The sequence below is a fragment of the Notamacropus eugenii genome, chromosome 7 (assembly GCF_028372415.1).
Source record: "Notamacropus eugenii isolate mMacEug1 chromosome 7, mMacEug1.pri_v2, whole genome shotgun sequence".
In the NCBI taxonomy this organism is placed as follows: Eukaryota; Metazoa; Chordata; class Mammalia; order Diprotodontia; family Macropodidae; genus Notamacropus; species Notamacropus eugenii.
The window spans coordinates 146,415,998-146,430,703 of record NC_092878.1 but is presented as its reverse complement, the minus strand read 5'-3'; the positions used below and the strand labels follow the sequence as shown (position 1 = coordinate 146,430,703).

At 35.8% G+C, this 14,706-nt stretch overlaps 1 protein-coding gene across 1 annotated transcript in view; it reads right to left on the bottom strand.

Moving 5' to 3' along the window:
- Positions 1-203: 203 nt before the first annotated feature.
- The window catches only part of ANTXR2 (ANTXR cell adhesion molecule 2), a 208,238-nt gene continuing 193,735 nt past the window's right edge, over positions 204-14,706 (bottom strand). Inside the window, exon 17 of the mRNA XM_072623281.1 lies at positions 204-2,201. Within this exon, the coding sequence (XP_072479382.1) occupies positions 2,163-2,201 (39 nt within the window). The 3' untranslated portion in view covers positions 204-2,162. The remainder of the gene's footprint in view (positions 2,202-14,706) is intronic.

The window sequence follows — 14,706 nt, the reverse complement described above, 5'->3', positions numbered from 1 at the left end:
CAGAGGTGACAACAGTGATAGACCCTAAAACCACAGTTACAACTCCAAATCACAGGCTGATCACTATGCAGGTATGGACATGGTCCTCTTTCTGATCAATCCTGCACCCATAGAGAGCACTACTACATTCAGGTACAAAATACAATTTTAAATTGATTGAAACAAGGCACATTCCTTCAGTGAACCAAAAGAAAGTTGTCAGATCGGCTTAGGTAAGACTTTTATTTATGAAATACTTGCACACATGTCTTGGCTTCAGCCAGTGACAGAAATAAACTCAAGCAAGAAATTTAAGCAAAGGCAAAGGATATCTATATCTCCATATACAGGCATATAGAGATATAGATATGGTGTCTTTGAGCAGTGCCACCAGTTTAGTGACTGACCAAGGGAATCATTCATATCTCTTGAAATGTCCATGATGAGCACAAAAGGGTGGTGAGAACAGGATGCTCTACATCGCTCTTCTCATCTCGCGCACGCAGCGTGCCCATTCAACGGGAAGTGTTCGCCTGCGCCCTCCCCCCGCCATGTGATGGTTGTTGAACTTATTTTTAGTGTCATTTGATAAGCTTCTCTGCTCACAGAGAGACATCCCACTGACCCAGCCACTGGTCATTGTCTATACCAGTTCACATCAAAGCAGGCGCGCTTTGTCAGGTTTCGACTCGAATATCCATTTTGCATCTGAAGTACAGTATCAAAAGCGACTGGATCATTTGAGTCTTTTTCTTCAGCTGCTCCCTTCTTCCTCCCCCACAGTGTTTCTGCTCACACTAACATAATTTGGCATCGTCAACGTGACATGACGATGGTTTTTCTAAAAAAATTATAATACATACATTGTCAATGAATTGTGATAGCTAACGCTCTTGAAAATTCTGTTTGTAAGTTGAAGAGAGGAGGTCTTTTTCGACTGCTGAATCAGAACCAATGTAGAGTGCCCCTCAAAATCCGAGTAATGCGCATATAGTAATAGGTCATTCAATGTCAAAAGGCATAAAAAAGATGAGCAAAATCTTCACAGGCTGCTGCTTGCTGTTGCCTTTAATTATATTAATTAAACTTTGAAATTCTCATGCAAAGAGAATTGCTGGCTTGTGACGCTGAAGAGCCCTTGGAGATTTGAAGGGGGGACCCTGAGATACTAGATTTAAGGCAACCCCTTCTTGTAAATTTGAAGGAAAAACCTACCCTAATGTATAAGCCTGAAACAGTCAGGTATGGTATAGAGGACAATTGTTACAAGCATTATTAAAATCTAAAAATAGAAAAAGGAAAAAAAAATCTCCTGGCCACAGTGTCAAGGACTTGAAGCATCAGTCTCTCAAAATCTGCTCAGTATCTATCTTTGGTTATGGGGCTGTCTTCCTAGAGGATAACGCTCTATTAATTTCCTTCTTGTCCCGGGTGTGTAATGAAAGAAAGGTGTCTTCGAAAACTAAAGGGCAAAGTCTTTCTTGCTACCAATACCTTAAGGCATCCTGTCTACATTTTGTCATGCATGTGCACTTCTCAGTGTTAAAATGACAAGATTTTCCAGTCAGAAACTTCCCGTAAGGCACACTGTGATAGGGGACTCACAAGGATTTTATGATATGACATCGCTATAAGGCAATGAATGAACTTTTCAATTTGCCTAGCCTGGTGGGACTCTTCCATACGTTCTGCCTATGGCTAACAATCTCTCTATATTAATTACAAGTGCCATGTTTCCATCAGAGAGGACTTACTTCTCTATTAATGATACACCATGGCCAATTCTTTTGTAGTCTCAATCTAGATATCATCTTCATGGTATTCTGTTTCCTCTGTTCCAGCTTTCTCTCTCTTTACATATAAATACTGGATTTTCTGTCAGCATGCTACATGAAAATTAATGTTCCTCTTCATTTCCACTGCCATGCATCATGGGTTACCACTATGTTGTAATGAACTCCTACCTAGATGGTAGAACAAGTGACTAAAACAGCTTGGTGCAAGCAAGGCTGGTTTGTGAAATCCAAAAAGAGGAGAAATCACAATAGAACAATCTAGGCTGAGAGGCATTAAGCTGCTTTTCCAAGTAATGAAAAAAAATGTTTCGTTGTCTTCATTTGTTTGGAAACTGGTAGAGAGACAGAGCTCCATCTTCGTACCTTCAGTTTTTCCTGTCATCTTTTTTACTGAGATTGAACACGGGAAAAGTTTATGCATCGGCCCTGAGAAAGAAAAAAATCAGAAAGTTTTATTGCTTTGTTGCATAGTAAAGATAAACTCACACACCACATATCCACAGACATGCGCGCACACACATGCACACACACACACACACACACAGCTTCCAGCTGTTGGTTTTTTGCAATATGTAATGAGCTGTTTACCATGGTTTCTATTTTTCCCAAAAGCTGGAATATTAAGAAGGTCCTTCCTAAAGAATAATTTTTATTTTCCAGGTGTCAAACTGTGGCAGTGTATATGATTTCCCCCCCCAAAAAAGGTTCACCTAAGTCAGTTTCATTAGCATAGTTAAGTAAAAATGACAGGAAAAATAAACCTGTTGCCTAAGTATCTAAGGTACAGCATTTCATTCCTGTGATAGTTATCCAAAGCTACACTGTACAACAAACTGAAATAAAAACATGTTTTATATAATATATTGCTTGTAAAACAGGTAAAGCAGCACAATCACAAATTTTAAGCCTCTCTTAATGGGTGCATGGGTAGAGTGAAATAGGAATAGGAAGAAGGAGGGCAAATATTCCATTGTTACTGATGGATTTTCTTCTGCTTAGTGCACAATACCACTTTGATAAAGGCACTTTCCATATATCTCACATTTTCAGTACATTTTTGTCGCAGTGTTTCTGATTAGTGACTTTTCTCTCCTCTTGTTTCTTCTAGTTATTGCACTGAACAATACAGGTGACAGCCAAGTCACTCAACCGAGCTGAAGGCCAGGAACACATCTGGTGAGGCAGGCTCTGATTTAGCATCAAGACTGCCTTAAGCTACTGAAGCTTTTTTTTTTTTTTTTTTTTTTTTTTACCATTTAGTTCAGAACAGGCATATTCACTTATATTTGAATTATTTAAGAGTTTTCAAAGTTCTCTCTTTTCTACTTTAGATAATGGTCAAATGGCAGTCCCACCACTAAAGAATTTCTGAGCTCTCTATGCCACAATTTCCTTATTTGTAAATGAAGGAGACAGGACAGGTAATCTTTATAGAATCACCTCTCAGCTTCCCAAGTCAATGATTCTTCCCAAGTCGATGTTACATATATTATCTGCATATCTAGGTATATAATACCCCATACAAGTCACAAGGAAGTACAAATCAGAGCATCCCCTCATTAGCCTGTCATTCATATGAATATGAATGAAAATATGAAATGAATAAAAAAATGAAAACACATACATGTGAGTGATACAAGCCTGTTCACTTTAAATGCCTGCTACATAAATGTGCCCAGAATCACTAAAAGTATCTTATAAAGAGCCTAAACCAAAGAGGATTTCCTTCTAATGATGATATTCGACAATCATCCCTGTTTACACATGGGATAGGGAAAGGGAATGGACCTGTGATGTCCCTGGTATTGAGAACTCCAGTATGAGAGAACACCTTTTACCAGTGCAATGTAACCACCTTCTCTATAATGTACAGTTTTCAAACCCTGCCTAAGATCATTGACAGTTTAAGTGACTTGTTCAGGCTTAGAAAGCCAATATGTGTCAGAAGAGGGATCTGAACCCATGTCTGCTTGACCCTATGACCAACTCCATCCACAGTGTTATGATATTTCATGCTGTTTCATGCTATTTTATACTATTCATATAATATTATGCTAACTCCATCAAATCCTAGGAAACCACAAAGTTTCCTCAGGGCTTCAGTAATGAAAAAGAGACTACCATAACCATCTACTTTTGGGGAAAAAAGTGAATGCACATATGGGCCCTTCTATTTCTCTGATCTTTGTAGAATAAGGAATGTCGCACCTACTTTGCACCACTCCATGTACTAGACATTTTTTAAAAACAAATACCTCATTTTACCACAACTCTGTGGGGTATCATTCTTATTTTACAGTTGAAGACAAGCTTAAGTGACCTGCCCAGGATCACACAGCTAGTAAGTGTCAGAGGTTGGATTTGAACTTGAATCACTTTTCTCCAGGCCCAGAGTTCTATCTACTGTTGCTATAAGCTGCCTCCAGGATAGGCCTGGTAGTGATTGCACTGAGCCAAAGGATATGAAGAAGTTAGTAACTTAGGGACATAGCTCCAAATTTCCCTCCAGAATGTCTGGACCAAATTCATACCCCCCACTAATAGTGTATCCATGTGCCTATTTCCCCACAGTCCCTCCAATATTTGTCATTTTTCCTTTTTGTCAACAATGACAATCTAGTGGGTATAGGCAGAAATTCAGAGTTGCTTTGAACTTGAATTTCTTAAATTATTATTATCCCAAGTTTTTCTTTAATAACATGGCCATGAATAGCTACAATTTCTTCCAACCTCCTATGATAGAGGAGGCAAATAGGCAACTTGTTGGTGACACATAGTAGCAAAATTCCCCGCTGAACCATCCTAAAATGGCATTGGGAAATTTTTAATTAATTATAAATGTTATTTAAAAATATAATAATTAGGTAAATTATTTTAGATGTCTAAAAGTCAATAAAAATACAACAGAACATAAATTATTTGAATTTGAGTTTTTCCAATATGGAGTTCCAAGAGATCCCCTTCTATTTGAGTGTGACACCACTGCTCTTGTGTAAATTTATGAAAAGTTCATTGAGTAAGAAAGATCCTTAAAAATAAACAAAGATATTTCAATTGGAGGAATATAGTTTCTCTTCTCTCTGTGTGATACTGATAAATATTGGAAACCAGAAGGAGTAAAATTGTTCTATGTGAATTCAACCACTCAGGTAACAATGTCTAGATTTAGGGAAATATTTGATATTTTTTCCATTTATAACATTAAGCATCTATAATGTTTTTGTTTTTTGTTGTTGTTGTTAAGTGCATTTTTTTTTTCTAATCTAAATGTAAAATAACATTTCTTGGGAGAAAAGCAATATTGAAATTCATCCTCCATCACATTAAAACTAATTAAATGTAGTTAAATACAGTTTTATAACATTTAAAATTTTAGGGTGTTTTTTGGAAATTTCTGAAAAAAATTTTCTTTTAAAATTTTTAAAATCTTATTAACTATTGAGTGTGTTAAATTTATTTTTATAGCGTTTTATTTCATTCTCAAATTTCTTTATAAAGCATTTATTTTTCTGGCTCATTTCCTGCTGTGGATTTAAGATAATATGAATCAGTTAACCAAGTCTTTTGCCCCAGAATTACTTTGGAAAATTGCACTTTAATCTGTTAAGATGGAAATTAGAAATCCGGGGAGTATGAGAATCATAATTTTTGACAATACTACTCTTATGAATTAAAATACAATCAAAGACATATACTCTGTATCTTCATTGCATAAAACTGAGAATTAACAAGGTTAATTTGACAACTATAATAGAGAACCTGTTTGGTTATTGAAGATGAGGAAAAAAAAACAACTGTGGATATGAATTGGCCAGCATAAGTAGCCATTCAATTTCTAATTTTATATCTCTTTTGGTATAGTGTATCAAAAGACATGGTACTAGAAAACACAGTAGATAGCAAAGTGCATTAAAAAAAATTGTCTAGAACGCAGACCACAGTCAGATAGGAAACCTTTTGAGTGAGACCATTATTCTCTACCATCTTGCACAGGCACTGAAAATAAGAAAATGAACTGGTATTGAATAGGAAGACACGAAACTTCATTTAACTTGAAAATCTATTCAGATGATCAACTTTATAACATCAATATTCATCTGGTGATAGCAGATGATTCCAAGTCATCAAACAGCATAATTTCAGAAGAGTCAAGATAGTGAATCCAAAAGAAAATGGACTGGTATGTGACAGTTTTATATACATACATACATACATATGTTATAATTATGTGTATGTAAGATATAACTACAATTAGTTATAGTTATAATATGGCATATTATGAGCAATGCATTCCAGGTAACAAGGGATAACACACACAGCACCTAGAAAGAAGGTGAAAATGTAGATGAGTGAAGTATAACAGAAAGAAAACTCATTTGCTACGAGAAAATTCACAACAATTAAGCAAAAAAAAAAGAAGAAGAACAAAACACAAGACAAGAGTGTCCAATGAATAGAGTAGATTCTGCAGGGAGGATTAATGGAAGGACCTGAATAAGAATTGGGTTGGGCAAGAAGGGAAGCAGAATTTGCAATCCACATATTTGGAAGGAGTGCACCCAACAATGAAGTAGCAGATCTATTAAAGTGTCTAAGCACCCCAAGACACAAAACAACATCTAACAAGCATGTTGTGAATGAAGACCTGATGACTTGTATCCTGGGAGTCTTACAAACAGCTCCTACTCATACTGGCATGATTCTAGATAAAAATTCCTTATGATCTGTAAAGTGTCCACTAACAAAATACACAAAATAAAGCCTGATAAAAGAAACCATGTGGTAAAAATTTTATATTACAAATCAAAAATAAGCATGACTTCTAACACCTTCAAATCATTTCCACAAATGGATATTAAAAAGAGGAAGATAAAAACTATAAAATTAAAGTAAATGAAACACTATGTGACTAGTATGATAAGTTTTTATTTGTTTCCTCATTCCAATATATACCTAAGAAGAATATGAATTGAGTTAATTCATTAACATTAAGAAGAATATTAATCATAAAAGCCAGTCAGAGAAGCAGTGTGCCATAGTGGATGGAGAACTTCAAAAGTAAAAAGACTTGGTTCAAGTCCTAAGCTCTGGCACATACTGACTTGGGCAAGTTAATTACCCTCTCAGGGATATAGATCATCTCTAGACTAAGTTATAGAGAAGGTGCCAAAGTATTTAGATAGAGGGAGTTCCCTTGGATGGTGATTCCCTCTACTAAAGATGTCACAGGTCCAAACTCTATTCATGAAAAAAAAAAAACCCAAAAAAGATATGAGAAAGCATTTTCTCATCTTTGTTGTTGTTTTTCAGTCATGTTTTTCATGACCCCATGGGGTTTTCTTGGGTACGATAATGAAGTGGTGGGCCATTTCCTTCTTCAGTAGATTATGGCAAACAGAGGTTAAGTGATTTGCCCAGGATCACATAGCTAGTAAGTATCTGAGGTCAGATTTGAACTCAGATCTGCCTGACTACAAGCCTAGTACTCTATGCAATGAGCCACCAGCTGCCTCCTCCTTGTCATTAATTTATTTTTCTTTAATTATTAATGATATAAAAGTATTCCCTAATGAAAAACCCAAGAATACCATTATTTCCCACTCATACTATCACGTTGTTTTATACAAAAACCCACAGCTTCTTAATCAACAGTCAATCTGAATTCAGATGCATCATGCCCTGTAATTCAATGAGTCATAAAACTTAACAATATAGACGTATAGTCTGTATAAAACTAAACTCAATCAGTGGCTTAGGACTACATTAATTGAAAAATGAGTTATGATTTTCCTTTGGGAAATTATCATTACTTAAATGAATTCAAAAGCAAGTCTCTGTTTTACAAATTTTCATTGAAATTCTGAATTATTTGAGGAAAAATTTGCAAATGTTTAAAGCAAAAGATCTAACTACAGAGATACATAAATATATTTTTAAGAAATAGGGGTGATTTGTATAGTACCATAATATCTAATTACCAAGGCTTCATTAATTTAGAACTTCCTTACTAAGAAAACTAACAGTACTTGAGATTACAGGAACATATCATCTCCTTACAACATCAAACTGTTTTTAAGTCGATTAGATCCAGCTAATGTGCTGCCTTAGATGTAGCAGGCACTTACAAAAAATTGTTGTTTTTGATGGTTGCTACTCACAATGCAAGATTTGAAGAGAGCTCATCTGCAGCTAGAGATAAAATGTAAACTACCAGGGAAACTGCTTTGTCAATGATCATATATAAGGAAGAATGGCTATTTAAGAGTTTGTAGATCAATGTATCATATATCAAAGGTCCTGATAGCTTATAACCTTAGGATTCTTTTCAGATGCACATATCTGGTCTGGGAAAGCATACTCAGTAGTCCTACAGGCTTCTAACCCATGACAGAAGGAGAATCTACTCATATTTTTAAATTAAGATTTCATTTACTCAAGTTTCACTTTCTTACATTAATCCCATAAATTAATGAGATTTTACTGTTTAAAATGCTATTTTAATGATCAACACTTAGAAGTAACTACAACATTTTAAAATCTCAGAGATTTCATCCATGTGGGTACAAACCATAAATGAGTAGATATTCTCAGGAGTTACCACAGCCAAAAGTAATTTAGTACCTGATCTTCTATTGATAAGTCTCTCTATGGTTACAGTATATCATTGAGATATATGCTCTAAATGTCTCCAGTCTAGGAATATTATATTAAGGTTAATGTACTTATTAATTTTATTTTTGTCCCAAAACAAGTAAAACTAGCTTTAAGTAGGAGGAAAGAAGGAAACAAGAAATTATTAAACACCCACTATATAACAGACCCTGTGTGAAGTATTTTTTTAACAAACATTAGCTCATTTGATCTTTACAACCCTGGAAGACAGTTTTTATTATTATTCCTGTTTTTTAATTGAGGGAACTGAGGCAAGTAGAGGTTAAATAAATTTCCTAGGGTCACACAGCTAGTAAGTTTCTGAAGCTAAATTTGAACTCAAGTCTTCCTGATTCTAGACCCAGCACTCTATCCCCTGAGTATACCTAGCTGCCTCTAAGGGATGTTGATATGGTAGTAAAAGCAGTCAATTTGTATTTAGAGGATGTGGGTTCAGATTCCTTCCTGTGTGTCACTTAATTTCTTACCTTCTTCATTTCCTTATCTGCAAATCATAGACTTGGACTAGTATTCATCTCTCTTTAGAGTTCATGTGCTTCATTTTTAATTTAAAAAAGAAAAGAGAATGAGAGAAAAGTGGCAAAACTCATACAATTTCAGTAGTTCACCTTGCCCATCTCCAGTCTTTAGGCAGGTATTTATTCTTATTTCACAGAAGAGGCAGTCAAAGGACTGAATGTGATTGTCTGAAGACCTCTGAGGGCAGAGTTCCTTCTACTTTAAACCAAACTGGTTATGGTTCTGAAGTTTTCCTTTCTTTGTTTGCACAATTCTGGAAATTGTGGTTGGTTGGTTGTTGTCCTTCATGCTCAAAGAGGACCAAAATGACCTCACTATGCTGGGGTCAAAGTAAGTGTGTCTAACTGTGGCTAATCAGATCAATACAAATTCAAAAAGCTCTACCACCGGTTGGGCACAAATTATCCATATGAATATTTAGAGTGGAGATGTTTCTAAATTTGCATATCTCATATTTCTTCTGACATACTGCAATTCTGCTTTGCCCGTAGAGTACAGTGCCTTCTTGGATGTAAGCATGTCATGCTGGGAGGTCACACATTAATAGGAAATGCCTTTGTAAGTACAAATATAATAACTTTAAAATGTGTCAAAATCATCTTGAAAAAAGAGGTTGTATTCTATGACACAGGAAATGATTAATTAAGAATTAATAGGAATAATTCTGTGAAGAAAAACTGAAGTAGCTGATAAGTTTGGATTTGCTTATCCTTTTTGTAAAGGCTTGAGCAAAGAATGGTTTTTTTGATAACTTACAACTTTCAGGGAGTCATAGAATAACAAAGAGCAGTCTTTAAGAAATATAGTTCACCCTACAGGACCTCATTCCTCATAAATAAAGTCACTATCTCTTAGATTCAGTCCCTTGTATTCTGGGCTATTTTTAATACAATTGCATAAGACTGAAAAATAGTGATAAACACCTCTGTCTTTAGTCAATTCAGACTAATGGGTTGCAAGTCCACCTCACTATCATTGTATTTTTATAATTTTATTTTCTCTCTTAATTGTGAAGTTTCTAAAGAGGAGAGACTTCCTCTTTTTCTTTCCACCATTATACATAAATCTTCTGGGTTCTTCACTAATCAGAAGATGGATAAATAAAATCTATAGCCTCTTTGCTTTTACTAGCTTCTCCCTTTTCACTTTCAAGTGGGTTCTGCTCTCACTTTTATTGGAAAACCTCTTATTCAACTTTATTATCCATGTCTTTTACATCCCTCAAAGTACACTTGAGTGGACAGTCTACATCTGTTCACTTCAATTTCTAAAAAACATATTTAAATCTCTGTTACTTGGGCTTTAGTCACCAACTCTCTATCATAACTACTCCAAGGTCACCTTGATGAATGCTTGACCAAAACTAATAGTCTTTTTCCAGTTCTTTCTCTCTCCTTTAAAATGAACTGAATTGGACTGATATCTTTGACCACTGTTTCCAAAAAATTCTTTACTTCTTTTGTTTCTATATAATTCTTCTATTGCTGTCCTCTTGGGTTTCCTTTTCCTTCTATAGTTGCTCTTAAAACAATATTCACAAGTCTCAAGCCAAAACTCTTTTCTATTTCTTGTTGCCTGGATCATCATGGTATCAAGTATTCTCTATATCCAAGTGTAATGGTGTGTGTGCGTGTGTGTGTGTGCATGTGTGTGTGTGTGCATTTGTTCATCATTGCTGAAGAAGAGTAGGCCATCAGAGAAATAATGACATGACTTGCACTTGACTTTGTTTTGAGTGAGGGAGGGCTGTGCAGGTCACCAGCCTCACTTCTCCTCCACAGCCATCTGAATCCAGTGGCCAGATATTCACCAAAATGAGTGGGGATGACCCAGGATGAGGCAATTGGGGTTTAGTGACTTGCCCAAGGTCACACAGCTAGTGAGTGTCAAGTGTCTGAAGTGAGATTTGAACTCAGGTCCTCCTGTTTCCTGCACTGGTGCTCTATTCACTGCACCACCTAGCTACTCCAAGTGTAATGGTAATTTAAACAGGAAGATCTTTCCCATTCATTAACAGACCCTGTGTCACATGGAAGTCTGATTCACATGGAGTCTGTGGTAAGAGAAGTTTGCTGAATCAGTGGAAGACGAAGAGGTAGAGCTAGAGCAGAGCTGAGAAGAAATTAGTGAGAGAGCAGAAGCAAGCCTGAAGCTGACTTTGAGTGACAGAAGGGTATTTTGTTTAGGGGAAACTGTTTGGGATTTATTTAAGAAAGCTGGCTTGTGGGAAGCCTAGCAGGGAGATGACTTGGAGCTGGTACTGTCCTCTGCACTGTTATTGTGTGTAGATTTTTGTTGGTGTGATGGATTTGGCATTCCAATGTCTGAATAAATGTTTTGTTTCTGTCTTCCATGTGGAGAGCCTGTTATATTTTGGATTCAGAATTGTATTGGGATGTTCGTGGTTGCTGTAGGCACTGTGAATATCACATTGGTGCTACCTCAGGTGACCACTGTAACATTATTCCCCCTCTAGTTCTATATCTATATATGCTTACTATAAATGAAAAATGTGTTATCTTGTCAAAGCTGCATTCAAAATTTTGCTCACAAAATTTGCACAAGTCAATGCTATTAAATTTCTCTCCATTCCTTTCCATTTTCATATGCATCACCTCAATCTAAATTAAGATTAATTACCTTATGCATACCTCATTGTCAGGCACCTATATTTGACTTTTATCTGTGGTCATATCATCCTCCATGTAGCTCTTTGAATAATCTTCCTTGAGTACTAAAAAAAGAATAATTCATATCTTTCCTGCTGAGAAACTCATAAAACCACTATCATATCAAATACAAATTCTTGATCATTGACTTTGGAATCAAAATCATGAGCTCAAATCTTGGCTTCTAGCCACATAATTTTTATTTCCTCAACTGCTGATATGGTTCTGTTGATAGAACTTTGAACTTGGAGTTAAGAAGAGTTCTTTTTGAATCCTAGATAAGACCCTTCCTAGCTGTCTGATCCTGATGAGTCATTTTACCTCTCTTAACTGTTTCCTGATCCTTTAAGTGGTAATAATAACAGCACCTACCTCCCTAGGTTCTTGTGAAGATGAAATGAGACAATAGTAGCTGGTATTTATATAAAGCTTGAAGGTTTGCAAAAAGTTTTATAAATATTATGTCATTTTACCCTCACAACCACTTTGGGAGGTAGGGACTATTATTATCATCATTTTACAGATGAATAAATTGAGACAGATAAAGGGTAAGTGACTTGCTCAGTCACATAGTAGTATGAATCTGAGTCAGGATTTGAACTCAGGTCTTCCCGCCTCCAGGTCAGGCACTTTATTTACTGGAACACACACACACACACACTTACTTTTCAGACCTTAAAGTACCACAGAAATGTTAGTTAAATGATAATAATTGCTACTGTTATTACCTATAGAAAAACTAAATGACCTCTGATGTCTTTTGTAGATCATGATTTTCTACTAATTGTGCATTTCCCTCTCTGCAGACCTCACTTCTTTCCTGTACAAAAGAAATAGAAACTTCGCATCTATTTCTTTTGCATCCCTTTTCTTCCTCGTTCTCCCTTTGCTATTTCTCTAAATACTAACATTGTAGTCTGCACAGCACAGATGCTTTCAAAATGCAAACCAAAATGCAAACCTGATGGAAAACCGTGAATGAAATAGTGAAGAGAAAGCCTGCACTCAGGCATGCCTGAATATCACTATTCTTCACTTAAATCTACAAGGTCTTCCCTGAATACCTAACTCACTGAGTCTAATGGCAAAAAAAAAAAAAAAAAAAAAAAAAAATACCCTGGTCAAAACAGCTGGCTTTATTTCATTCAGTCAGTCATTAGTCTGTTTGTTCTGTAAGAAAAAAAAATGGGATTCTCTAAACAATGACAACGTTACCATCCACCTGGCCTTGAATTCTCCAACAAGATGGCCCATGCAACAGCTTTTCAGAAAAGCTTACTCAGGCAATATATTCTATTGGGATAAAACAGAATAGATTTGAGAAAGGGATTCACAAATAGAATCTTGGTCACAATTATCACCGAGCTGGTTCAGCTCCACAGTCTACCAGGCATAACATAGCCAATGCTCCAAAGACTTTCAGATTCATGAAAGAGTCAAAAATGAGTTCTTTAAAAAGGAGTAAGAGATAAGGTTCCTTGTGGTTTCACAAGTAGGAAACAGAAGTAGATATTTAGTTAAAGAATAAAAAAGATTCATTTCCTCCAAGTAACTTTTCAGTTAACTAAACAAAGAGGTAACAATGTGATGAGCACATGCTGACAGATGACAGATGGGTCTGGAGTTAAGAAGACCTGAGTTCAAATCCAGCTATCTAATTCTACGTGGATGACCCTGGGCATGTCCCTTAACCTCTGCCTTGGTGTTGTCAACTGTAAGATGGGATAATAATAGCATCTGTGCCCCAGAGTTGTTCTAAGAATCAAATGAGATGTCATTTGTAAAATGCTTAGCACCATGCATGGTAAGCAGTAGATGCTACATAAATGCTGTTATTATTAATTATTTGCTGTTGCTGTTTTCTGTTGTAGGTATAGAAGCTGGGATCCAACCTTGTCCCACCTTTGGAAACAGACATCATTGCTTCACTTTCACCATAGACAGTAAAGGCAACATTAACCAATGCAAGTGTCAGATTTCCTGGTTTCAAGGAGCATTAAAATTCTGCTGGCATTAACATTCTCATGCTCCTTTACTAGCTTTCTGCACAGGGTATATTTCACTGCTATAACAGTTATAATATTATGCTCACCTCATAAATATCCGTTGACAAGCTGAGGCATACAACTGCATTTTAGTTTAGCGTTTTTAAAATACAGATAGCTGATTTATTTATATCTTCACTTCTTAAAGAGGTTACTAAACCTCTGCAGGAGTAAACAGTGTTCAAAGTTTAAAGTTCGATACAGCCACATGTTCCAACATGCACATGCACAGTACATGAAGATGAATAAAGAATTGCAGAAACTTGAAATGGACTTTAAAAGGAGAGCACGACAGATTAACAGAGTGCTCTAGGGAAGATTCCCCATAGTCAACAAGAGTCCAACTGATGAGAGGGTGGAGGAACTGTAGTCACGTATGCACAGATGTTGAAGTTGAGGTTGTTCTACTCTAATCCAAAAATAAAATGAAATAAAGAAAACGCAAAATCCTTTTTGCTGATATTGTCACTTGGAGACACAAATTGCTGTATCACTGTCTTCCATGAAGATCTGGGTAATTTAGGATAGATTATATTATTCAATTTTTAATCTGCAAATATTTTATTATACAAGGGGATTGTGTACCACATGGTTATTCAGCATCATATCTGACAATTGTAGCCTCTAATTCTAAATGTGATCTCATTAGACAACCATAGTACCTATGGTCATATAGTGACTACGTATATACTATTTAACTGTCGAAAAGTTCAGACAAGTGGATATATTGATATTTATGTATTGCCCAACTGTCAATACTCAATCAAAGACAAAACCTGACTCAACAGTTTTTCCATGGGGATTCCAATTCTCTAGGGTTTAAGGTATAACAAGAAGATAAAAGAAAGAGAATCCTTAGTTTAATTAAATATGTTGATTAAAGAGCTGGAACAAAGATAATATAAAGAAGGAAACAGAATAAGTATCAAAAATTTGATCTGAATTGATTTGCGGTAAAATGAAAAATCTAAATGAAAAGGTTAAAATTTCTTAAACGTTCTTCTGGATGCAAACTCATATATGTCC